At 39.4% G+C, this 26958-nt stretch overlaps 1 protein-coding gene across 6 annotated transcripts in view; it reads right to left on the reverse strand.

Annotated features, from left to right (window-relative positions):
* Positions 1-26958, reverse strand: part of ank1a (ankyrin 1, erythrocytic a) — a 283424-nt gene that overhangs the window by 162024 nt on the left and 94442 nt on the right. For 5 of the 6 annotated variants that reach the window (XM_057831858.1, XM_057831857.1, XM_057831861.1 and 2 more), the window contains exon 2: positions 25456-25548. The exons of the other annotated variant lie outside the window; for it this stretch is intronic. In XM_057831858.1, the coding sequence (XP_057687841.1) occupies positions 25456-25548 (93 nt within the window). The remainder of the gene's footprint in view (positions 1-25455; positions 25549-26958) is intronic. 6 annotated transcript variants of the gene reach the window in all.

Genomic DNA, 26958 nt, shown 5'->3' on the forward strand with positions numbered 1-26958 from the left:
CAGCGAGGCTCTGACCTGCAAGGATGATCTGGCAACTGCAATCAAAGAGAGTTGGCACCAAATTGATGAAGAATACTCATCGAGTCCATGCCTCAGAGACTGAAAACTGTCATAAAAGCCAGAGGTGGTGCTACAAAATACTAGAAATGTATGTTGATTGTTATTTCTTTGTTTCTCATGATTCCATATTTTTTTCCTCAGAATGGAATGATTTCATATATATTTTCCTGCACTTGCTCTATAAAATTAACATTTACTGACCAGCACAATGTTTTTTTATTCATTTCTTTTAGTGTTTCGGAATGCCAAAAAGTTGCACTTTTGAACTAATTCATTATTATTTCAAGCTTTTTATCAAAGTTTGTTCTACATGATAAAATGTTTCCATGAGTGCTCATCCGAGACTGGTGATTCCATGCGTTTTGCTAAGGGTTGTATATCATGCAAGCATGTATTTACGTGGATGATATGGCTCACTTAAAGACAGTTAGACTTCACTTTGATGGTTAATGCAGTTATTGCAATTTTGTTGTTTTATCACAATAGATAGTTTTTTTTACATTTCAAAAACCAGAAGCCATTCATTTACGAATGTGATTGCACTTTAGTAGAACATATTTAAATGTTCAGATATTAAGATTTGAATGAGGCAAAATAACATGCTTTTTCTCTCAGATATATTGTTATAATCATTTGTTTCGGATGTACTGTAATTATTTTTTGTATAAAAATTAATTTGGTGTTCAAAAAGTCTTTTTTTTCAAACTTGAGTCTTGTAAAAGAGGGGGTCGTCTTATAATCAGGGCCATCTTATATTTGGACCAATACGGTATTTTCAGCCTGCTATGTTGATAATTGAGATGTTTGTTTATCAGTTTTCGTCTTACTGCGAAGAAAGAGGAGATGACGATCGGCCCATCCTTGATATTTAATTCATCAGCCTTCATGCTGTGACCTGAGAATCAAACGCGTGCTTTTACACATGCCTCGTCCCAGCAAAGTCCCGGACATAATACCAAGACGCCACCTGTTAAATGTCCGTGTAATCTGTGTCAGTCGACCCGGGAAATTGCATTCACATACAAGGGCTTCCCTTATAAATCCCGGGATTTTAACAGTGTTTAGGTATGTGTGAAAGGGGCTTCAAGTGAAACATCTCCTTCCCACAGGGTTGATCAAGTTGTTGATTTTGGCCTTTGGACAAGTGCTGGATTCATATTTTTATTTAGTGTAATTAATAATAATGATGAATGAGATGGTAAAAACAATCAGGCTGAAATTATGCAAAACGTGTTTGATCATACAGTATGTTAGAGCATATTAAAGGGATCTTCTATGTTTAAGACAAGTAATTCTTCAAAGATGAATGTTAGTATGAGTTATAATAATTTGATATTAAAACCCCTCTTAATGTTTTTGTTTTTTGTTTGGTGACATATCACTTAAAATAATTTTACATTCTTGTTACGTCGCAGTGCGTCATGTCACCGGGCCGAACTTCCAGCGTGTCACTCGTTAGCTTTCCCAACATGTCGTCGGTTCTACCCTTCCTATTTGAATCAGATCAGCACTGTCGGTTGTTCACAAGACGAGCTTCAGGGAAAAATGCGTGCAGCAAATACCTGATAAGACAAAAGTTGGGCAAAAGTCTGAATGACAACAGAGCGAGAGAGCGTATGCTGTTGGGAACGCCGGTTGGGAGCGAGAGTGTGTGCTGTTGGGAACTCCGGTTTTATTAGCAGATATTCAAGGTAAGCATATTGCGTTTTCAAACTCATCCAAATATAATTATGTAGATTCTTAGCATCCAGAGCTGCCGTATGCTTTACATACAGAACAGGCCAAAGAACACACCTTGTGTAATCCATGTCTTGTACATTGTAACGCGTGGTAGGTAGGATACGTGTATAAAAGTACCAAAAAGGGGAGAAGCTTCCACTTATGCACATTTATTCACAAAAAATTATATTTCCACCTTGACCACTCTTCACTCGGGAGCTCAGCAGTACGCAAACTAGGGTTGGGCATCTCTGGCATGAAGCCGATTCGATATGTACTGGACTGTCTCAGGAAATTAGAATACACAATATTCTAATTTTTTGAGACAGTCCTGTGTATATATACAGGACTGTCTCAGGAAATTAGAATACACAATATTCTAATTTCCTGACTGTCTCAAAAAATTAGAATATTGTGTATTCTAATTTCCTGAGACAGTCCAGTATCTGGATACACAGGTTACGATTCGATTCAAACACGATACATTTTTAAGGCCGACCGATTCGATACGATTCGATACAGTTTAAGAACGATACGGTTCGATACAGAGTGAAAACGATACGATAGTAAACATTTGTTGTTTGTGTTCGTACAGTATTTTAAACATAAAAAGGACCACATTTCTAATAGAAAAATTAAACAACAACATTTCATACTAATGTTATGTTTTATTTTTTTTATGAAAAAAAATAAAATAAAATAAGGCTTACTATATGACCGTCATTTTGTTGGATGGGATTGATAATAAAATAAAACTCCCGTGACAGACAACATTAAAGTGCAGTAATTCAATTTCTGTATTTCCTGGTGTTTCGAACACAAGAGGTAAGTAATTTAAGTGCAAACTTTCAACGTAAACATCTTACAAACAAAAAATATTAATTATATGCAGCAGCGCTAGAAAAAAAAATTAAATTAAATTAATCATAAATAAATAATAAATTATGCTTTACCACTGGTATAATTGGGGGAATAAAAACATGGCATTTTTGACAGACAGGTCAATAATCATTACTTTAACCTTCTACACAGCAGAGTCTTTCACTTATGCCTGTGCTTCCACATTTTTTTATTCCTCATCACTGTCCATATCTTTTTGAAGGGCAGATTTTTTCTTGATGAACATCAACTAATCCACATGTTAATGTTGAAGTAGACTGCGTTTCGTGGAAAAAAAATCTCCAGAGGGTCGTGCTGCCCTTTCCACCATTGTAGTAGGTTATTTTTCAGGGTTAGAAACTCACGATCTCTGTACCACTCCACACTTCACACTAGCTCTGTCCCATGCGAACAGATCTGGATGCCTTCCTCACTTCAAAGTCCGACTTTTGTTTTTCCTGGGTGCGTTGAAAATCAATCGTTGCACGTCGCTGGCGTCGGTGCTCAAACTGTCCATTGTTTTAGCATGTTGCTTCGTTGCCACTACTAGTTTCGTTTTCGTTTTGGGTTGTGAAGAAAACGCTACGCAGTGTGCGTTACAGTGGTTTTGTTAGCTCTTGCGTTGTTATGACACGCCCGTGACGATCGGGTAATGACGGCGACTAGTAGCGGTTCTGCCAAAATGCATGGGAAGTTGTGCGTGCGGTCTCATTCTAAGCGCGCTGTGTGGTGAATGACACAAGCGCAGCATGTGAAGTAAAAGCTAAATTACCATAATTTACCATTAAGCAATGCATTGAACTAGGCATTAGAAGCCGATTCTTGTGCTCGCGATAGCCGAATTCTATCTCGGTTCATTGAATATTTAATAGCTAATTACTGTCGAATCGTAAGTTTACTATCGATACAGCTGTATCTCTCACCTGTAAAACCGGATATCCGGTCGTATCGATTTATCGTTCTCAAGCTTAGCAAACACGCGTTCCCTGACGAACTCCAACATTGTTGTAAGGTCCACGTCAGTCACTGTAGCGTGCCATAGTGCTTTAATTATTTAGTAAGACTTGGGGAAAACTCCCACGAAGAATACTCAACAAAAAAGATAGCAATATTAATCCAAATCCGCGTTTTTTACTCACTCGAAGATCCAGGAATTAGACCGATCCCGTGGCAATGTTGCATCCGCGACCAGGTCGTCGATTCCACTAAATAGACTGATCCAAAAAGCCGCTGTGGGACCGACGAATCAAAAAAATGGACAGATCCGAAACCAACATTGCAGACGCGGTGGGACCGTCGGATCCAGAAAATAGACGGATCCCTTATTGACTGACGATCCAGGAAAAATGTTCGAGCGCCAGTTGTAATGCGTGGTGGGTAAGATACGTGCATACAGGGACCAAAAAGGGGGAGAAGCTTCCACTTATGCACATTTATTCACTAAAAACAATAATTCCACCTTGACCACTCACTTCACTCCTCTTGTTTCCATTTGACTGGAAATTGCATCCAAAAGCAGCACATCGTGGCATTTTACTTCGCGAGTTTAGGCAGCAATAAGCAATTGTTGAACACGCTACACATTTGGAAAGATCCTAATTACGTCATCACTGCGAGCCCGCAAAACATGGCGCCAACTAATGGTCAAAATATGGACTAAATATTGTAAAATTTGCCATTGATTTAACATTTTGTGTGTTTCTAACAACATATTTTAGTACAAGAGAACAATTGTGGTGTATTAGAGCCTACATGTGTTGAAGTTAGAGGATCACTTTAATATACACAAACTACATAACAGTGTATATGTAAAGCGTTCGATGAACTTGCAAAGTCAGCCTAACCCAGTACTTCTCAAATGGTGGGGCGCGCCCCCCCCAGGGGGGCGCAGAGCGATGCCGGGGGGGCGCGAGTGACCTCGGGGAACATGCTTTTATTTTTTAAACTTTTTTTGCCATACTAGAATAAAGTGTACTTGCACATCCACTCCGTGGGTGGCAGTGGCGCTCTCATTTTCAAAGTGCGTGCAGTATTTTTGAAGTAAGCAAGAGCACACGGAAGAGACTCATGCAGAGCTGGACTCACGCAGCGACCCACTGTCTTCTTCGGTTCTCACGTGTCCGGCCGAGAAGTGCCGTTTTCGGCTTGGGATCGTCACGACCACCGCCCTCACCTACGGTTCTACCTCGGCCGCCGAGAATGCGCTTTTTTCGGGCCGTTTGCCTTTGACTTTTAATATAGTGGGAAATGAGGAAAGACCACTGTTTACTGAGTCTAAAAATGATTATAGCGGAGAAGCCAAATCAGTTAAGACGCCACTTAAAGACATTCGACCTCAATCTCATTGATAAGCCGCTTGATTGTTTTTCAGCGAAAATGTGCCGAATATTGCCAATTGTCACAATCGTCCCGCTTTGTCAGTGTTATATCAGTAAACCAGTGAGCACTGTGGTGAATCAGCGAAAATAAAAACTTTCCTTCTGTCCAAAGACTTTTTTTCCCCCCTTCTATTCAGTTTTGTTTTTCGTTCAAATTTTTTGGCACGTTGTCCTGAAGAGTAAATGTTTCTAATCAATTTGAATTTGTTATTATTTACTGATTTTATTACATTTTATTTTTCAGTATCAAATGGTCAAAAATGTACCTTGAGTGTATTTTTACAGTTTGGATGTGACTTTTTTTTAAAAAAATTTTTTTTTAACTTCAGGCAAATTGATGCGCGTTAAGTCTTTTCTGTTACAAGCAACACAATGTTAAAAAAGTTACACTTTATTATAAGTTGATCTATGTTACTTTTTTTCTTTAATAGAAAAAAAAGGACACAATGTTAAGCTGAGGCGTACTTATAATAGTAATATGATACTATTTACAGTGGTGGCAGAGAGTTGGGGGGGGGGCGCGAAACATTTACGTCTTCCTTGGGGGGGCGTAACAGAAAATAATTGAGAAGCACTGGCCTAACCTGTGGAAAACAAATCGAGGTATTAGATATTCTTACTAATGGAAGAAAAGCTCCAGGCTTCCATTCATTTTCCTAAGATGACAGGCAGAGAAAGCTTGGCAGAACTGATGATTGAAGTTGAGTGAGAAAAGAGAAAAGGAAAGTTTGTTGGCAAGTAAATGACAAAGAATGGAATCAACACACACAAGTGGAAATAAATCAGCGTCCGGCAGGATCTGCTCAGTCAGGTCTTCATTCATATCTGTCGTGGTAATGAAGAAATACCTTTTAGAGATAATGCACCATAAGAGATAATGCTGGTGGTCCTCCACTGTTGATAAAATGAAGAATGATTGTTTATGAGCCACAGTGAGGTACAGTGATCCTCCGTTTTTCGCAGATACAGTGGACCAGAACCTACCACGATAAGTAAAAATCCGCAAAGTAGAACCCCCCTCCAAAAAATATTGTTCAATGTATTTGTTCAGATTTAGCTTTGTAAATAGATACAAGGTTTTTCACCTTTTTCCCCAAAGTATAACAGAAAAAAACCCAAAAACTTTTATGTACATCTGGCGGAAAACACAGACAAGGCTGAAAAGCAGTTTCTGCTCTTGCACCCCTCTTTAAAACAAACTGCTGTATTTTAAAGTGCATGTGACACGAAAAAGCGCGTTTATTTCATAATACACGCGGTATTTTATGCTCCTGAATGATATGGACCGCTTGGATGTGTGTGGAAGCGATCGCTATATTTATTTCGTTTTTTGAATCCCGCGCCATGAAAATTAGTGACTTTCGGCAACAGTCTCGAGTTGAGAAACATGGCGCTGTGACGTGTACGGGTGCAGGCGTCCTCTTCACTAAACAGCCGTAATGTTGTGTATGAGGACGAAGGATTCAGCTGATTTTGCGGATTTATACGTTTATTTTTCACATCACGCCAGCCAAACGGCTGCAGAAAAATCTTGCTTTATGAGGGAGAGGCGTGTGCCTTTTGCAGTTTCAAAAGGTTCCCATTCACCGTGGGAATTCGCCAAAACAAGCCCTACTACTGTGGGACCATTGGACTTACGAGGAAGTGAGTAAACATCTTGTTTTGTATTATGTCAAATACGAATACAGCGTTTACAAAGTAAACACTACAAACTTTCTCTAAATAAAGGACTACTTACATTTGCTCATTGATAGGCATATAAAAAGCTCTCCTCATGCACATTAGCTGCACGTTAGCTACACAACAACTGCAGCCGCCCTCCTCTGGGGAACGAGCTGTAAATTGCTCTCCGCCGGGCGGTTTGCCGGTCCGCAAAGACAATCGACAACCCAGTCTTCATGTCAAATACTCCGGGCTAGTTATGTGTGATTTTCCGCTTCGAAGACTGAAACATCACTCGGTTCGGGTTAGCATGTCGGCTAGCTGTCATGCCTCTTGGTTTGTTTACATTCTCCGAAGCCGAGGAAGGGAAATGACATGTGTCCGATTTAGGTGTAATAATCTGTATAATCTGTGTAATATCTTTCGAGAGGTGCGACAGTAAAGGTGAAGTCGACAGTTTTGACCATTATGGAGTAATTTTGCCATGTCGTCCTGAATAAGTGCATTTTTAGGATTTCATATTCCATTTAGCATAAGACTGTTATTTGTCATGACCATGTCATTTATTTAGAAATTGGGGAAAAAACTTGGATAAAAAGAATATCCTGTAAAAATATTGAAGTCAAGAGACAGAAACAATGATATTTTGCAGCTCTCTTCATCGCGTTTTCCTCGTAGTTGAATACTTCCCCTCGACGGGCTGACTGGTCCTTCTCAAGCCATTTATTTAGCTATTGTGGAAAAATACTTGGATAAAAAGAATATCCTGCAAAAATATTGGGGTAGAGAGTCTGAAACAATGACATTTTGCGGCTCTCTTCATCGCCTTTTCCTCGTTCTGAATAATTCCTCCTCAATGGGCTGAATAGTAAAACCGATGAGCCCAGTCTCCCGCTGACGTCATCCACCTGTTGGGGACGCTAGAGCCCTATAATGGTAGGGGTGGCTAACCGGCAGATTAAAAGGCTAATTTCTCGTCCTCTGCGCTTTGCTAAATTGTTGTATATATACGAATCGTCTCAAAATATGATTCTAATTCACATAATAATGCTATTTAAGACTTTTTTTCTCCTGTCTATGCTCTTTAAGCCAAAAGAACTGTTGTGTTTGATAGAACAATGTCTTTTTGCTGCCAAAGCAGTTTCATGGTGCATTATGGCCCTGCACTATTTTTAATTTGTCCGTTTTACCCTGGAGACCCCGTTTACAGACACTGCGCAAACGCGTTTGTTTCAACCCAGCCATTAAAAAAAAGTAAAGTAATTATACTATTCGAAATGTCTATCATTTTTAGCTCGGAATCATTAATTAAAGCATGTTATTTAGTTACCAAAAAAAAAAAAAAAAGACTAAAAAATTATTCACTCGCATATTTTAAACATTTAAACAAATTACGTCACAATGGAAAAAAAGTAAAAAAGTCAAGGATATCTACCTCATTACTATAACTTTTTTTTTTTTTTTTTGTTAGTCGCATTTCCCCTGATATTTTAGATGATAAATAATCGATCCAAACAAAGACAAATTGAAAAAAAAAACTTTAAAGGGTATATATTTGAAAAAGAAAATCTCAACCACTCTTTCTTGTCCGTGACTTCTACAGCGCAATCCTTGTTATACGTATTACCGTGTTTCACCCATAAAATCCCCACAACGGCTGGCTGTGGCCATTCACAGCTGTGTCTTGATGCTAGGTGATACATGCTACACAGAGTTTTTGGATCAAAAGAATGTAAATACGTGATAATATCTCGTTAAAATCATGGTGTCTGTAATTATGCTCTCACCTCGAGTTACCGGAAAGCCACAAAAAGACAGAGATTGGGGTTGAACGCTACCGTTTTCATATTATAATGAGGATAGTATGCAAACAATGACAGAAGGGGGGAAAATAAGTAAGTGCACCATCACATTTAATATTTTATGGCCACCCAATTGGCAGCAATAAGTTCAATCACACACTTCTTGAAGCTGCAGATCAGTCTGGTACATCGATCAGGACTACTCTTGGCCCATTTTTCTCTACAAAAATGCTGTGGTTCAGTCAGATTCCTGGGATGTCTGGCATGGATCGCTGTCTTTAGGTCATGCCACAGCATCTCAATGGGGTCGAAGTCTGGACTTTGACCTGGCCGCTCCAGAACGTGTAGTTTGTTCTTCTGAAACCATTCTGAAGTTGATTTACGTCTGTGTTTTGGATCATTGTCTTGTTGCAGCATCCATCCTCTTTTTAGCTTCAACAGTCTGACGGACAGCCTCAGGTTTTCCTGCAAAACATCCTGATCAACTTTTGAATTCATTCTTCCATTAATGATTGCAAGTTGTCCAGGCCCTGAAGTTGCAAAACAGCCCCAAATCATAATGCTCCCTCCACCATGCTTCACGATGGGGATGAGGTGTTGATGTTGGTGAGCTGTTCCATTTTTCCTCCACACATGATGTTGTGTGTTTCCCCCCAAACAATTCAACTTTGGTTACGTCAGTCCACAAAATATTTTGAAAAAAACTTCTGTGGAGTGTCCAAGTACCTTTTTGCGAACATTAAACAAGCAACAGTGTTGTTTTTTTTTTCAGATAGCAGTGGCTTCCTCTGTGGAGTCCTCCCATGAACATCATTCTTGGCCATAGGTTTTACATATCGTTGATGTGTGTACAGAAACATTGGACTGTGCCAGTGATTTCTGTAAGTCTTTAGCAGACACTCTAGGGTTCTTTTTTACCTCTCTGAGCATTCTGCGCTGAACTCTTGGCGTCATCTTTGGTGAACGAGCACTCCGTGGGAGAGATGCAACAGTGCCAAACTCTCTCCATTTGTAGACAACTTCTTTGAATGTCGATTGATGAACATCCAGACTTTTAGAGATGGTTTTGTATTCTTTCCCAGCTTTTTACAAATCAACAATCCTTGATCGCAGGTCTTCAGACAGCTCATTTGACCATGTTATGATATACATTAGACAATGCTTCTCATCAAGACATTTCTTACCAGGTGTGTGTTTTATAGTGGGCATGGCAGCTTTAAACCACTCATCAGTGATTGGACACACACGTGACTTAAACTGTTTTGTAAAAAAAAAAGGTTTCATTTGCTCTTTAAGTCTCCTTAAACAGAGGGTTCACTTACTTATTTTTCCCCTTCTGTCATTGTTTGCATGCTACCCTCATTAAGACATAAGAGCTATAAATGTTTGGGTGGTTTTAGTTAAAGCAGACACTGTAATTTCATCTGTGTGATTTTGACAAAGATCAGATCACATTTGATGGTGATTTTATGCAGAAATGTGAGAAATTCCAAAAGTTTCAGATACTTTTACATACCACTGTACTTTCGTCCAAAAGACTACGATGAAAACTAAAATGGCTGCCAAAAACAACACTACCCAACACCCAGAAAAAAAAAAAAAGTCTCTTGTGCCTGTCCACTTACTGTGTCATGCTTTCATGACTTGTTTTACCTCACTCAATTTTTTAAAATTTTGAAATCATCATTTCAGCCTTCTTGAATCATTTCAACCCAGCGAGTGTTAATAAGATTTAAAAAAAAAAAAAAAAAGTGTGAGGTACGTTGTGTTAAATGCAGTTATATTCATTGACTATTCGGGCTTTTAAAAAAAAAAAAAAAAAAAACGGCCTCAGAGGAAAAGTTCAGTATTCAAGATGGTGCATTATACTCAAAACATAACAGTAATGTTTAATGTTAGTATATATTTCAGGGTTTCCCCTACACATCAAAGATTGTGGCGCACCGCCACACCAAAGCTGCCACGTCTTGCAAAAGAGATCTTTTTTTTTTTTTTTTTTTTTTAAGGCCGTTTCAAACTAGCAGCAGCCGAGTGTGAAGGGTTCAGCGGCAACCTATCCATTGTGTATTGTAATGTCTGTAACTATGCACGGCCCCCTTAAGAGACACTGGGACTGGGGAGCTGTGAAGTAGAGTAGAGCGAGTAGTAGTTATTACTAGAGATGTCCCAATCGATCGGGTCCGATCACGTCATTTTCAAAGCATCGGAATTGGCAAAAAAATATCTGCCATGCCTTTTTTTAATATATATATATATATATATATATATATATATATATATGTATATATATTTTTTTATTAAATCGTTTTCTAATTGTATTTAACGTTACAGACATAATATGTTACACTCATCCAGAGTCTTTAGTTTAGGCTTATGGTAGGGTTATCAAATGTATCCCGATAACGGCGGTAATTAATTTTTTGAAAATGTATCACGTTAAATATTTAACGCAATCAATGCATGCGTTGCACGACTCACTCATGCATTGTCACGCTCAATCTGTAATTGCGCCATTTTACCCATTTAGAGAGATAAAAGGCAGCGTAAAATGAGTAGAGTTAATTTTGGCAGCCTTTGGAGCCTTTTTTTAAATAGGCTAAAGCCTTACAATCCCTCTCCCTACGATTAGAAATATCATGGGAAGCAATGTGGGGAAGCAAGGTAGCAATTGATCTTTTTCTTAACACCTTATGTAATTTTCCCAACGCAGAGAAGATATATCAATTAGTAGCACTACGCACAGTCATGGTTCCACTTCCCATCATGCATTTGGATTGAATGGCTGCAGTATCATTTACTGAAAGCTCAACAAATACACTAGATGGCAATATTTAGTCACAATATACAAAGTCACAAGTCTTTCTATCCATGGATCCCTCTCACAGAAAGAATGTTAATAATGTAAATGCCATCTTGAGGATTTATTGTCATAATAAACAAATACAGTACTTATGTACTGTATGTTGAATGTATATATTCGTCCGAGTTTTATTCATTTTTTTCTTAAAGGGTATGAAAACGCAAAGGGGGTGTGAGACATCAATAGAACCGTTATGTGATGACGAACATTTCCGAAAGTGTTCCGGAAACAGCCGAATGGGGCGGACACGTCATAACAAGGAAACAAAAGGTCGAGGCGGGTGCCATCGTTGTTTATCGACGAGAGAGTTGCGTTCGTGTTTATCAAAAAATCGCTAAAATGGTTCAAACCTGTCGTGCTATGTGGTTTACAAATAGCCATTTGTCGCAATGTAGTACCCCTGAGTTCCCGAACGCGAGAAAAAAGCTGGACTACGCAGACAATGAGTAAAGTTCGTCAGTGCTAAGAGGGCTAATTTTGCAATTTTACGGGGAAAAAGGAACCTGACGAGCCATAAGATGTGCCTACAACCTCAAAGAAAACAAAATTTATGCTACTTCCCAATCACTAAAGACCCACGAACTGCAAAGGAGTGAATTCGTGACCCGTATGTGAATAAATCGAGTGATTCGAGCATGTCTGTGGAACAGGAATATCAGCTTGTACATCGCAAATCACGGCGACTTAAACGTACATTTCAGACAACAACTCTACCGAAGTTCTGGATTAAAGTCATTTCGGAATCTCCTGACATCGCTAGGAACGCGCTGAAAACTGTGCTACAATTTCCAACATCGTGTATTTGTGATGCTAGCTTCTCTCACTCTCCCATCTCGGGACCATCTCGTCTCAACGAAACAAACTCAGCCCTCCCACTGATTCAGCGGGTGAGTTGTATTTTTTTCCCTGCACTTAACACGACGGGGCTAAAAACAAATGCTATTTTATATTTGCTGTATTTTTCTGCCGCACATTGCTGGTGTTCTGACAAAGTTGGCATGCGCGTAACGTTAAAAAGGACCGCGAATGCGGCGATTCCTGAGTACACACTACAAACTTTCTTTAAAGAAAGGAATATTAACTTACGTTTGCCATGTTTGGCGCACACAACTGCACGTAGCCCTCTCACTTAACGACTTCGCCGTGTCGTTAAGCGTTAATTTACGCCATTTCCGTGTTGCACATGTATGTTTGTGATGTAAATAGTTTTTTAGCACCATTGGATAACATTGAGAGTCCAACTGAATATAAAAGGGCTTTTTTTCACCGCCACAAAAGCTTTGGGAGGAAAATTTTATAAGGGTGCAAAATTTGACAGGACACTGGTCCGTGAAAAAAAGACCCAAATCACACCGGTCCGTGGTGCAAAAAAGTTTGGGGACCCCTGTTCTAATCCCATATACATACATTACTTTATTTTGCGGTCATGGTGTATCAGCTTCACAAAAAGAAATGCAAAACAAACCATTCGGTGATTCTGTTGCCGCCGGTGTTTCATCAGATGTGATTGCTCCCCTCAATGATCCTTTCATTAGGCTGCATTGGCTTTCGTTTGGGCTCAAATTGATAACCCAAAACACCAAAGAAAGGTTCATAACTCTCCTCGTCACCATTAGAAGAATGTTCGTTACGTCGGATCCGTCGCTGCAAATAGAAACAAAATTGTCCGCCATCATCGCCGCCATTCAGTACTAAGCACTGAGCCGGCTGTTTCCCGAAAGTGACGTCACGAACACAATATGCTAGATTTCCGGCATCTCGGGGGCGTGTCCTTTTAGCTTAACAATCGACCTAATTTCTATCATTTTCTTGGTGTTGCGATGTGTGTAATTACACGAAGTGGCATGATATGAATTCAAAAGGCATGCGTTTAAAAGGCTAGTTATTACTGTTGAGTAGTATTGTTGAGTAGAATTATTGGTGAGTAGTTATTATTGTTGCCACAATATAGTGGGTAAGTCAATACCGACTCCTCTCCTTCTTCCCCCATCCGCATTACAGTATTTTGGATCGGACTTTTTGGCGAAAGTGAGCTTTGAACGGCCGTCTTGAACAGTTTGAATTAATTTGCACCGAGAGGCGGGGCCTCAGAGCACCACCGAGCTAACGTCAACAACGCATCCAATAGCAGAAGGGTAAGCGTAGTTATATCTGTGCAAACAGGCTGTTTTGGCGGACGGATATACGCAATCACGGCTGACGAAACTTTGATAAATGCACTTTTTTGCTACGAAAAAAAAAGTCATTTTATATAATCAGCCACACATATTACGTACATGTACCGGAGCTGAGAGCTACGACATTAGCCTGGCTAATGAAATATTTCAAATAGATCTTTGTTATGGTTCTTCTTGGGAAAAAAAAATCTCATTTGTCATGATATGACGCAATTTGGCCGTGGCACAACATGGTGAGGCTGTCCGACTCCGATGCAGCCCACCACCACAGCTTCAAAAAATCCTAGGGGAAACCCTGTATTTGAACACTTAATATTGGCTGTAGACCTGTCAGACGTTAAATATCATTGACGTTAAAAACGCTGGCTTCATTAGACTACTTAAATGGTGTCTCACACAAACATACCCATTCAAAAATTCACGCTCAAGGATTTTCAACCCGCATACACAGAGACCTGAAAAAAATCATGCAGGTAAATGCTAGACGCATACACTAGATTAACATAATGCAGCAATTAGCAGTCATTCAAATGCATACAAGGCATTATTTCAGGCAGTGTACTCAAACTGAATAGCATTGCATTTGATCAACTCTGGAATTGGGGTATGATCATTTTCAGTCGTGTAATGTGGTTGTCATTTAGGTTCTGTACAGTACACACATTTTAATCTGTTACTATTATTAGCTATACACTGTAATGGGGCAGCTGTTAGGTTCAGACTGTTGCTTTACGGCAAAGATTTTCAAGGGTTCAAATCTCAAATTAGACATTTTAATGACCATACTTTTTTGACTAAACGGCGCACTCACAATATTTTACAAGAAATTGGAAAAGCCGTACCGTATTATGAACCAGTAGTCTTTTTTGCACCATAGACCAGTGTGACATGGGCCTTTTTTCATGGCAATGTGTGGCAGAAAAGCACAGTAACTATAAAATAACACGACGGGGCTAAAAACCTACGTTAAAGCAACACGAGGTAACTTTATACAGTAGTATGAAAAGTGTTTGAACCTTTTGGAACTTCTCACATATTGGCATAAAATCACTATCAAATGTGATCTGATTTTTGTCGAAATCACACAGATGAAAAAACAATGTCTGCTTTAACTAAAACTATAAATGTTTGGGTGTTTTTTTCATGTTTTAATGAGGATAGTATGCAAACAATGACAGAAGTGGAAAAAATAAGTAAGTGAATCATCATATTTATTCCGAGCTTTATACAAATCAACAGTTCTTGATCGCAGGTCTTCAAACAGCTATTCTGACCAAGCTATGATGCACATCAGACAGTGCTTCTCATCAAGATAATCCTTACCAGGTGTGTGTTTTTTTAGTGGACAGGGCAGCTTTAAACCACTCATCAGTGACTGGGCACACACCTGACCTAAATTGTTTGGTTTTAATTGCTCTTTAAGTCTCCTTAGGCAGAGGGTTCACTTAATTATTTCCCCCCTTCTGTCATAGTTTGCGTGCTATCTTCATTAAAATACGAAAACCTATAAAGGTTTGGGTGGTTTTAGTTAAAGCAGACACTGTTTTTATATCTGTGATTTTGACAAAGATCAGGTCACATTTGATGGTGATTTCATGCAGAAATGTGAAAAAATTCCAAAAGGCTCAGATACTTTTTCATACCACCAAACCACTAAATTTTATCACATCAAATTTGTGATGAAGACTAGTTGAATGACAACTCTTTCATAACTTGATGGGGTCTGTATTGCTTACACCGGCACCAATTAACTTTAAAGAGGTTGGCAGGAAAGCCGCCGCACACAAAATAAAAACTACAAATGTAATGACTGCTTTACAGCATACGTCACTTCCCCCTTACCCCATTCATTATAAAGACGGAAGTGGATGCTACTGTTTTCACACACAAAGATGGCAGAGCAAGTTTTGTCTGAGGAGGAAAAAGGGAGGCTACCAGGATGTACAAAATTAACATTGGCCTGGTTTTCACACAGTGTTGTTAATAACGGCGTTAGAATATAATGGCATTACTAACGGCGTTATTTTTTTCAGTAATGATAAATCAAATTATATACTTGTCTCATCTTGGCAACGCCGTTACCGTTACTGAGGCGGGAAAGGTGTGCGTTACTATGCATTACTAAGTTGGTTGAATAAAAAAAGTCTGAGAGAGACGGACTCACGGAGACGAGAGAGAGAGCAGAGCAGGAGTGGGGAAGACGCCGTTGCAAACGCGATGCTAGGTGGCTCCAATAATACCTGACTGTAGCCATAGCCTACAAACTACGCCCACATGATACGGTAGATATCACATATTATAGAACTAAATGCAAATGACAGACACGGCTGCATTGACAACATGTTTTAAGGACTACATGCGTTAGTAAACAGCCGCCATCTTAAAGCAGTAGACCTCTCAGGGAGGCTCTGGTGTAGAAATCCTTCCTAGCGAACCTAAATTACTTTTTAAAAATTTTCTATCTAAAATGTTTCTAAATTGGCAAAATCTTGACTTAAATCTATCTTTAAATGATGAAACAGTTTTAAAACTTACACATGTTGAAAGTAGACAGAATGGAACCAATGCAATAACGGGAGCAATTTTAACAACTTTAACGGTTGATTCAAGGTTACTATCTAGCAGGGGTCGCGTTAACCGAATATTTTCCGTCGTTGACCGGTTTTTAAAACGGTGACGGAAAAAACTGAAGTCCATCTGTCATTTTGACAGGTTGCAATTCACACCCCAGACCACAGGGTGGCGAGTGAGCATATTAATTAGCTATTGTCTCTCTTGATGCATGACGTCGTTGGCCTTACTCGGAAAAATGTCAAGGCAACTGAGTGGTTGCCTGGTACGGCCAGACTGTTCTCCCTGTATTTTTCAAACACTGAGAGAAAAGTCTGGGACACAGCCTCTCTAGTAGGTACAAAATCAATCGACAAATCAGATTTGTTTATTTGCGTGACGTGTTCTTCACGAGCAACGTCACTCTTGCGCGCCGAAAGTCGTCTCTACAACAACACGGATGGCGAACGGGAGAGCCGAGAATATGTTCCAATCCACGGTAAATTCAGTTTTAAATGAGCTAAAACACATCGACACGAGTCATTGACAACAGTCTGTCTCGCGCTAGCCATGTTGAATAAACTCCATTCTCCTAGTATGTTTACTTCCGCGCGCCTCGTCCTGCCCTTGTCGCTTTGCTAACGGCACGTCTGCCCGTCGCTGATTGGTGCACTCCGCTGTCAGTTTGCCTCTTGTTAAGCTTGTTCGGACAGATTATTAATTAAAAATGAATGAAAACTAAATACTATTGAATATGTCATTATTATCATTTTAAAAATGTAAGTGACGGGTAAAAATAGATTATGACCGGATTTTTATGACACTGTCAGTCAAAATGACAGACAACGAAAAAGTCTAGCGCAACCTCTGCTATCTAGTGATCGCAATACCCTTGTGTCTAGTTAAGTGGAGGGTAAAGAATTGAGCTAGGGCCAATTTACCCAAAACCCTTTAAACCTCACATTGTGTGACCTGTTTTTTGTTGTTTTTTTGTTTTGTGTTGTTTTGTTTTTGAGAAAAAAAACCATGAAAATTATCAAGTTACTTTGCCAAGTAACTAATTACTCTTACCTTCAGGTAACTGAGTTGCTAATGCAATTACTTTTTGGGAGAAATAATTTGGAACTGTAATTAATTACTTTTTTAAAGTAAAATTAACAACACTGCTGGTGTGAGCCCCCCCACCCCACCCCCCCACCCCAAAACAATGTCGATCTGACCAGAAAGTTATTTTTTGTTCCCCCTTGTTTGTATGGTAATAAAAATAAATGGGATTTGTGCCGCATTAGACGTTCCATGGTGTATATTTTCCTAATAAATAAATCAGGGAAGGCAGTTAAGCTACAAGCTCTTGGACATGAAAACAAAAGCCAGCACATAGGAACTTCAAAAAATCCAAAACAGACCAGCTTGGTAGTATTTGCATACACCTCGTGAAAGGTGGACAGAGAAAATGCAACTTGGCCTTGAGACTTTCTGACCACCTTCCCATGTTGTCTGCGCATTCATCTTAATCCCATGCACATGCATGCATACATGCATCTGTTATCACTCAGTTTCTCTCCTTCCTAATTTCAATTCTAATAGGTACTATTCATCAGAAAAATATATCTTCGTCAAAACTCAATGTTGTACGGAGCCCCTAAAGGGACATCGACAGAAATAAAATACTTGAATACTTGGGGCGAGTTTATGTGATTGTTTTTGATAATGTGCGGCAATAACGGATAAATGCTAATAGTTTGTTGTTGCTATATCAGCAGCTGCTTGTAAACGTAAATTTGAATCGCTGTTATTGAAGGTGAGACTGATTTAATTTCATTTTATTTTAGTTTCATTCTGCAAATGTTGACGTCATGAGCAGCTGAATAAAGGCAGCGAACCACACGGACGTCTGCGATCGTAATTCCGATGCTTAGCTCGCTGTCTAGCTAGGACTTAGCTCCAACGTCCTGGCAATGATATATAATACATGTTTTGGGATAGTTTTTTTTTCTTTTCATTTTGGGGGTTTAGAGGTACTTAAATGGTCAATTCCGACTTTCACGGAAATAGGGGTTACATCGCCAGCGCAGGAACGGAACTCATTTGTTAACCGCAGACTCCCTCTATTCCGTTCTCAACGATAATTCTCAAGATTATTACAATCTATCCTACTCCTTAAAATAAAACTGCTATTGTTTACCAGATTGTTTCTGGTGTGCACTTGAAAAAAACATGTGCTCACCAGAAACAATCAGGTAAACATTAGCATGATATACCATTTAAGCTAGCGAACTTTTGCTATGCAAGTTAGCCAATTGTTCTTTTGTTGTACGTAGATTCTCATTTATTTAAATTTTTTCTAAATTTTTCCGAAACTGCTGGTGTCTGATGCGTGCCCGAGCTTAGCCTCAAATGACATATTAAAAAAAAAATAATAATAATGAGGGTCTTACATAACAACAATTGGCTAACTTGCATAGCAAAAGTCCACTATCTTAAATGGTATATAATGCTAATTCTTTGTTTCTGGTGCCCACGAGATTGTTTCTAGTGTGCACCAGAAACTATCTGGTAAACATTAGCTTTTCAATAGCATTTAAGCTAGCGGACTTTTGCTATACAAGTTAGCCAATTGTTCTTTTGTTGCAATTAGATCCTCATTTATTTATTTCTACATATCGTTTGAGGCTAAATTCAGGCGCTAGTTGAGTCCAAGATTGAAGAAAAGCTCCACTCAGTCTTGTATGATCATTTTTAGCACGGAGAATTTGCTGGTTTCCGATGCGCGCCGGCGCTTAGCCTCAAGCAATATTAAAAAAACAACAACAAAATAAATAAATAAATAAGGATCTTACAAAAGAACAATTGGCTAACTTGCATAGCAAAATCCGCTACCCAGATAGCAGACCGACATTGAAAAGATGTTGGATCAACATTCCGCTGTCGATTTTATATCGTTGAATCACCGTGACTTTTGCACCCTCAATTAATGTTGTTTCAACATTGAAATCCTTACAAAACCTAAACGTCATTTCAGTTATTAATAATATTGGAACAACGCTGAATCAATGTTATGTTTTCGATCAAAACGCCCGCTCATCCATAATTCAATGACTTTTAAATCATATTTCCTGGTCAATCATAAATCAACTATTTGTCAACATTAGTTCATCGACTATAAAACAATGTTAACCCAACCATCGCCTGACATACCATAGAACAACGTTATTTCAACGTCATTTGACGTTGAAATTTCGATGTCAACCATACTGATGATTTTGATGGAAAATCAACGTTTATTCAATGTCGGACTGCTATCTGGGTGGCTTAAATGCTTTATAATGCTAATGTTTACCAGATTTCTGGTGTGCACCAGATTGTTTCTACTGCGCAACAGAAACAATCTGGTAAACATTAGCATTATATAGCATTTAAGATAGCGGACTTGTTGTACTTGTTGTCCTTAGATCCTCATTTATTTTTTATTTATATCGTTTGAGGCTAAACCCAGGCGCTAGTTGAGCCCAAGATTGAAGTAAAGCTCAACTAAATCCTGTATTATCATTTTTAGCACTCAAAAACTGCTGGTGTCCAATGCGCGCCTGAGCTTAGCCTCAAACGATGTTTAAAAAAAATAAATAAATGTGGATCTAAGTACAACAAAAGAACAACTGGCTAACTTGCTTAGCAAAAGTCAGCTAGCTTAAATGCTATATAATGCTAATGTTTACCAGATTGCTTCTGGTGCTTACTAGAAACAACCAGGTGCGCACCAGATAGTTTCTAGTGTGGACCAAAAACAATCTGGTAAGCATTAGCATTATATAGCGTTTAAGATAGCAGACTTTTACAATGCAAGATAGCCAATTGTTCTTCTTTTGCACTTAGATTGTCATTTATTTATTTATTTTTTTATGTTATTTGAGGCTAAGCCTAGATTGAAGTAAAACTCAACTAAATCCTGTATTAGCACTTTTAGCACGTCAATACTGTGGGTGTCCGATGCGCGCCTGAGCTTAGCCTCAAACGATATAAATACAATAAATAAATAAATGAGGATCTTACAAAATACCAATTGGCTAACTTGCATCTCAAAAGTCTGCTAGCTTAAATGCTATATAAGGCTAATGTTTACCAAATTGTTTGTGGTGCGCACGAGAAACAAACAGGCTTGCACCAGATAGTTTCTAGTGTGCACCAGAAACAATCAGGTAAACATTGGCATTATATAGCATTTAAGCTAACTGACTTTTGCTCTGCAAGATAGCCGATTGTTCTTCTTTTGTACTTAGATTGTCATTTTTTAAATTTATTTTTAATATCGTTTGAGGCTAAGCCTAGGCGCTAGTTGATTCCAAGATTGAAGTAAAACAACTAAATCCTGTATTAGCATTTTTAGCTTGTCAAAACTGTGGGTGCCTGATGCACGCCTGAAGCTAAACTCAGGCTCCGTACTACAGAGCCCCCCGGGTGCCAGGATAGAAAAAATAAAAAATACTAGCTAATCTGTACCCACAGTTTACTAATCTGTGGGTACAGTTTAGTAATCTGTACCCACAGTTTACTAAACTATACCCACAGATTAGTAAACTGTACCCACAGATTACTAAACTGTACCCACAGATTACTAATCTGTACCCACAGTTTACTAAACTGTACCCACAGATTACTAAACAGTTTACTAATCTGTACCCACAGATTACTAAACTGTACCCACAGATTAGTAAACTGTACCCACAGATTACTAAACTGTACCCACAGATTACTAATCTACCCACAGTTTACTAAACTGTACCCACAGATTACTAAACTGTACCCACTGTGGGTCCAGATTGCTAAACTGTGGGTACAGTTTAGTAATCTGTGGGTACAGATTAGTAATCTGTTGGTTCAGATTAGCTATGATTTTTTAAATTTTTTCTACCCTGGCACCCGGGGGGGCTCCGTACAAAAGTGTGCTAGCTTCAACAATATGTAATGCTAATGTTTTACCAAATTATTTCTGGTACGCACAAGAAACAAACAGGCTTGCACCAGATAGTTTCTAGTGTGCACCATTTAAGATAGCGGACTTTTCAACACCAGATTGTTTCTTGTGCGCCCCACATTCTATCTGGTGCGCACCATAGATTTAAAATTTATTTTATTTTGGTCAATGTCCCTTTAGGCGCTCCGTACTGTTGCAAACATTTTTGCATGATCAATTCTGAATGGCTCATCTAGATCAAAATATTTCTGCTTCTCTGTCTGTCTCTAAAGTGGGTATCTAACTAACTGAGATCTGTTGGGTCAACACAATGTGAAAAACAACAAGAAAACCTTATCCTTTAATCTGAAAATTTCAAAGCCGGTATTAATATCCCTGGGATAAAGATGAGTGTTACAATATTTGAATAGGCCATGGCCTTTCACATGTAAATTGCACTCTGCACCCCCTTGCTGAAACAAATTATAGCCAACTGCTGGTGGTTGGGTCATGAATGGGCGTCCTAATGTAGTCTGCATATACAGTGGGCTGGGGAGCAGCTGGAAAAGAGAAACTGAGACGGGGGAGAATTTATATGACAGTGCAGTGTGTGACAGTTTGCTTTTCTTCATATTGAATCTGCCATGCAACCACAGTGTGACGAATGGGGCTTGGCTTCCAGAGCATCTGTCTCTGAGGACTAAATGAGGGCTAGTTAGAGCTGTAGGGGACCTTCTCCAATCCTAATAAGTGGTCAAAATAGCAAAGGGGCCACGGCCTTAACACTGACAGTACACAACTCTGTCTTATAAGGATAGGATAAAAAGAGCTGCATTGTCTCATCATTGAAATTAGCAACCTTGCAAGACCATTTTTATTTTGTCATCATGCTAATTGCCATGACCTGTACTTTCATTTTCGAAAACAAAGCTCTATTTTTTCCCTGTGTAATTTCATTAAATGTGAGTAGACATTATTTAGTACTGAATGTGTTATTCCCTGAATCATGAACATGTTATTTTTTAAGTACATTTTTTTATTTAGGCTTTAGGAAACCTCATAGTGCTTCATCATCATTGGAAGCAATATGGAGTTAGAAAAAGAGGGATTAGTAATTTGGGATAGCAATAGCGAGGATTTGAGGGGAAAACAAAGTCTGGAACAAGTTCACCAGAGGTCTTATTGAACTTAGATGAACTCTCTTCCACTTAGCGAAAATGGATTCGAAGATCATCTAGTAGATAGTCGCAATGAAACCATTGGCAGACGAGCTCCAGACTGTTTGGAGAGATAAAGACAGACAAAGGACAGACAGCATTTGGATTGCTGTCACATTGGAAATACACAAGAGCCACAATACACAAACAGTGACACATCAATGGACCTGTCGCAAAAGCCCCGCCCCTTGTAAACCTCGGTCAACCCAAGGCTCGGTCATATTTTCTCAGTGACAGTGATTGAGTGAACGAACGATTTGTTTGTATTTTTAAATGAATTTCGTCTAGAAGCAGACAGAGAGCGTTGCAGTACGCAGTGGAGCGGTGTGTCCATGGTGTTAAACTTTACAGAGACAATTTTCTGGCCTTTCTGTGATTATTTCATTGACATAATTATTCAACCCATTAGGTATGAATAACTTTATTACTTAGTACAAGAATAGACGGCTTTGACAGGTGGGCTCTCAGGACCATCGAGAACATCAGGTTGCCCCAGCAAATCTCCAACGAAACCCTGTGAGCCTCCCTCCTGGCCGCACAGCGCCGCATCCGCTGGCTTGGCCATGTTCTCAGTCTTCCTCCTGACCACTTGACAAAGAGCCATACTGGAGTTTGACCCAAAGGCTGCATGCTGAAGACGACCACGAGGAAAGCCCTGCACTCGATGGCTTGACACCATCGTGGTCGACCTCCAACACCACGGAGTAACCTTGAAGGATGCAAACGTGTTGGCTCAAGACTCCCAGTACTGAAGGGGCTTAGCTCACCTGGTCAAGGGGGTACTCATAGCGTGCATTTGGTGAGCCTTCTTTTTTGTCTTTGAAAAAGGCAGACAAAAAAAATTCTCCCACCAATCTTTCAGTGTACTTGCTGTCGGAATTACAGGTACCCCATGCACACCATAAACCATCGAGTTTTTGCTATTGTAAAGTTAGAAAAATCATGTTTTAAGGGCGCTTTTACATTAGAACTGTTTGGTCTGTTTTAAATGGACCAGAGTTCTAGCCAAAAAGTCACGAAAGTGAGAGCGACTCCGTGCCTGTGTGTCTTAGGTTATCGTACGATTGTCTTTCGTGGTTTAATTTTCCCTGATTTTTGTATACTCCAGTTCGTTTGAGTCGGGAGTGAGCAACCTTGCCGCTGCCCGAGCGGCGACTTGCTAGTCTATGCTATTTTTTTTTGTTTGTTTTTTTGTTTTGTTTTTAACTTACGTGCATACAAACGTCTGCTTCACAAACAGTTGACAAAAAATTGACACATACAGATGCTCGGGTATATTATCATTGCAAAATAAAATAAAATACAATAATGCTATGCTACATTACATGCAGCATCACAACATTGCACTGTTACGCTTCGCGCTCCCTCCCCTTCCAAGAGGGAGGTCTTTCCTCTTCTATTTGCCCAATTAATAAATGCGCATTTCATTCACATCTACTTGGCAAGTTCGGTTGGCACAGTGTGAATGCTGAACTTTTTCAACATGAGTTGCTGCTAGGTAGCTCTCTGTTGAGTTAATTATCGAGGGTTGATTGACTATTTGCTTGATTAATTGAATATTTGCTTGTGCTCATATATACCTAATACATACATAATACATATTGCCATATTTTTCTTATTTTATATAACCAGTAAATGATTATTGCTTGCTATACTAGGTATAATGTTTAAGTGTTACAAAGTGTTAAAAAGGGTCGGGGTGACAACTGCCTTGCTTCATGGCCGCAACATTGCGTAACTAGACCTTCTAGGACATCTTCAGCATCTTACGTCCGGACTTTCGTCTAGACTTTCGAGGACAATCTTCCAGTCAAGGACAGCTTCCATGGCCACAACGTTGCATAACTGAAGTGTCTGGATCATTCTGACCACTTTACCTAAGTGCCCTTGCTTACACGCGTGTATTTAGTTAGTTCCACCTACATGCTCCCACATAGCCAATCAAATTCACATGGGTGTCTCCAGCTTGCTTTCCCCCTCCCTTTAGGGCGGCATCCTTCTGTGTCAGGACAAACCCCTAATAAAAGAAAGAGCAAGGTTTTTTTTTTTTTTTTTTAGATCAATTTTGGTGACTATACAGCGTAATATAGCATTTCTCTGTCTAGTCCCTCCTTGCTCTCCTTGGCCAAGAAAACTGAGTGTCTTCTCTGCTTATTTTTGGGTAATTTTACGAATGTCTACTTAAGGATCGATTTTTGAACTTGACACTCTCCAACCGGCCCCTGGTCCACTTGGTCGAGTGTGAAAGTGCCCTAATTCACGACCAAATAGCATTCCAATGCAAATATATGGCTAGATTTTTCGGATTTGGGGGTGTGATTTTGCGATAGGTCCATTGTAAGGTACAAGGCATGCACAACCACAAAGATGCTGCAAAAATAACTCATCCACAAACACATAGCTTGGTAACAATACCATCGAAACTATATTAAAGTGGAAATGCCATGCAAGGAGTGAGACTAAGCATGCGAGCAGCCCACTAAGGTCGTCTACCAACTCACACACACACGCACGCGAACTCCCGAATTTGATTTTAGCCTAAACACAATCACAGTGGTACGGATGAAACAAAAGCATATTTACTAAATCAGAAGAACCCACAGGAAAAATACTCTGTGTTATCATTATTGTGAACCTCTGCTGCATGAACTACTTTTGTGTTGAGAGATAGACAAGTGTTTTACTCCCAAGTCATCATGTTATACAACTAAAATATTAGCTATATTTTGCCCGTGGACTCTTGCCATGTAATATGCTGATCTGAGAACACCAGTTTCTGAGATATCACAAGACACTGGGATAGATGTTATACTTAAAACAGATACGCACACGTATCTTACGTACATAAAACAAAAAAAGGTCCTACACAACATAAAAAAAACATCAAATAAATAAAAATGTTAAAACCAGCAAGTTAGTACGATAGTCAAGCGGGGGTAGGGAACAGTAAAAAAGCTCCAGCGTGATCCACGACACCTGTACAACTGAATTAGCTCACAGCACAACAGCACCACTTGAATGAACCAGCACTACGATACCATATGCAACACAAGAAAAAGTGATAGGAAAAAATAAAACAGCAGCGGAGTGACACAATTTACATGACGGGATGACAATCAATACAGAATATATATATATATACATATATAAACACACATATTAAGATAAAAAAGCCAGATATACATGTTGCAGATATTTACTTCATCATCATAGAGCCATACTCCTTGGCCATCCGGCATCTCAGAGCTCACACTACTGTCCTGATCGATTAGCCAGCGATGCACGGCGTGGGCCTAAAAGAACATATGACATAAAGACAGAACCCAGTTAATAGGAAAAGTGAGATGGATGCAGAAGATGGAGTGACAGAAAAGAGAGCAGTAGATAAAACTGAAATCAGCAGCCAGGAAGATTCAAACAGCAACAACTGATCATATTCAACATAAGTACAAAAGAAGACAGAAAAGTCACGGGAATTGGGACAGTAACCCAACCCCCCCATCCCCACAAAATGATCTGTCTGTGGGAAACAGGTAAGGATGACCAGCATGACTGTGCACGACAAGGATGTCATACATGCAGTGGCCATCATTGGGCAACGGGCCACTGATGGCAGTAATGGTGGTGTTGATGCTCACAGATGGAACGGTTGAGTCATGGTTCAAGTGAGTCTGGATTCCCTTGGCTAGCTTGCGCAAGGGTACTTACCCAGAGTAAACCGCCATGGGCGGATTTCCAACAAACAAACATTGCACAAGTATATTTTAGCATTTTTGAAAAACGTTTTTCATAGAGGTATTGCACAATGAACGCTGACAGAATTTGCACATCACTCCATAATGCACAACCCAACACAAACAGTTAAGAATAGGCTAAAAAAAAACAAAACAAACAAACAAAAAAAAAAACAATAGCATTTCACGTTTAGTTCATGAAGGGTGGTATTTTTATTATTTTCAATACTTGCAACAGTCCTCTTGTTGAATAATAACGGCAGCCACAAAAATTACATTTTCATCTTTTGGACCTATCAAAATGTTACCCAGCACTTCCAGAACAAGACCATGACCAACAAAAGCTGAGACCGTGACAAGACCAAGACAATAAAAATCCACTTTTAAGACAATGATAGCAGGTGACTGTGCGCCATATCCGGCGTCAGCTTGCCAGATTCCGATAGCAATTACACCCGCTAAACGTCACTGTGCAAGATGCAGCTGGTATCATCAATGAATGAATGAACTGTTTATTGTCATCATCATCGGTATCACTGACAGTTACAAAACGTGATATGATTCGCCCGAAGAAAGAAAAAAACCGAAGACAGACAAAGGCAGACGGGAGAAGCATATGCTTATCAATACACGTCCCCCTACAGCCAGGGACGCACAGTCTAAAATTGTAGGGTTGCATGCATCACATTACATGAGCTTTTCTTTTTGTTTTTTTTCTTTTTCACTTATATTATCTTCCCAAACGTGAAGGTATGGGCCGGACATGGCCGTTGGTGTGGTGTAGGTTGCATTGTAGAGAAAATTCTGTCCAATGAGCTCAGCGTCCAGTCAAGCAGCTCCATTTCGAACGATCGCTAAAATCACACAGTCCATCTGACAGTCCAAGTGATAGGTTACACATTGGTCCGGGGCGGACCGTGCAGACCTCACGCGCTAAAAATCTGAAATTTAACAGTCGACGTCTGACGT

The sequence above is a fragment of the Corythoichthys intestinalis genome, chromosome 3 (genome assembly GCF_030265065.1).
Source record: "Corythoichthys intestinalis isolate RoL2023-P3 chromosome 3, ASM3026506v1, whole genome shotgun sequence".
NCBI classification, from domain to species: domain Eukaryota; kingdom Metazoa; phylum Chordata; class Actinopteri; order Syngnathiformes; family Syngnathidae; genus Corythoichthys; species Corythoichthys intestinalis.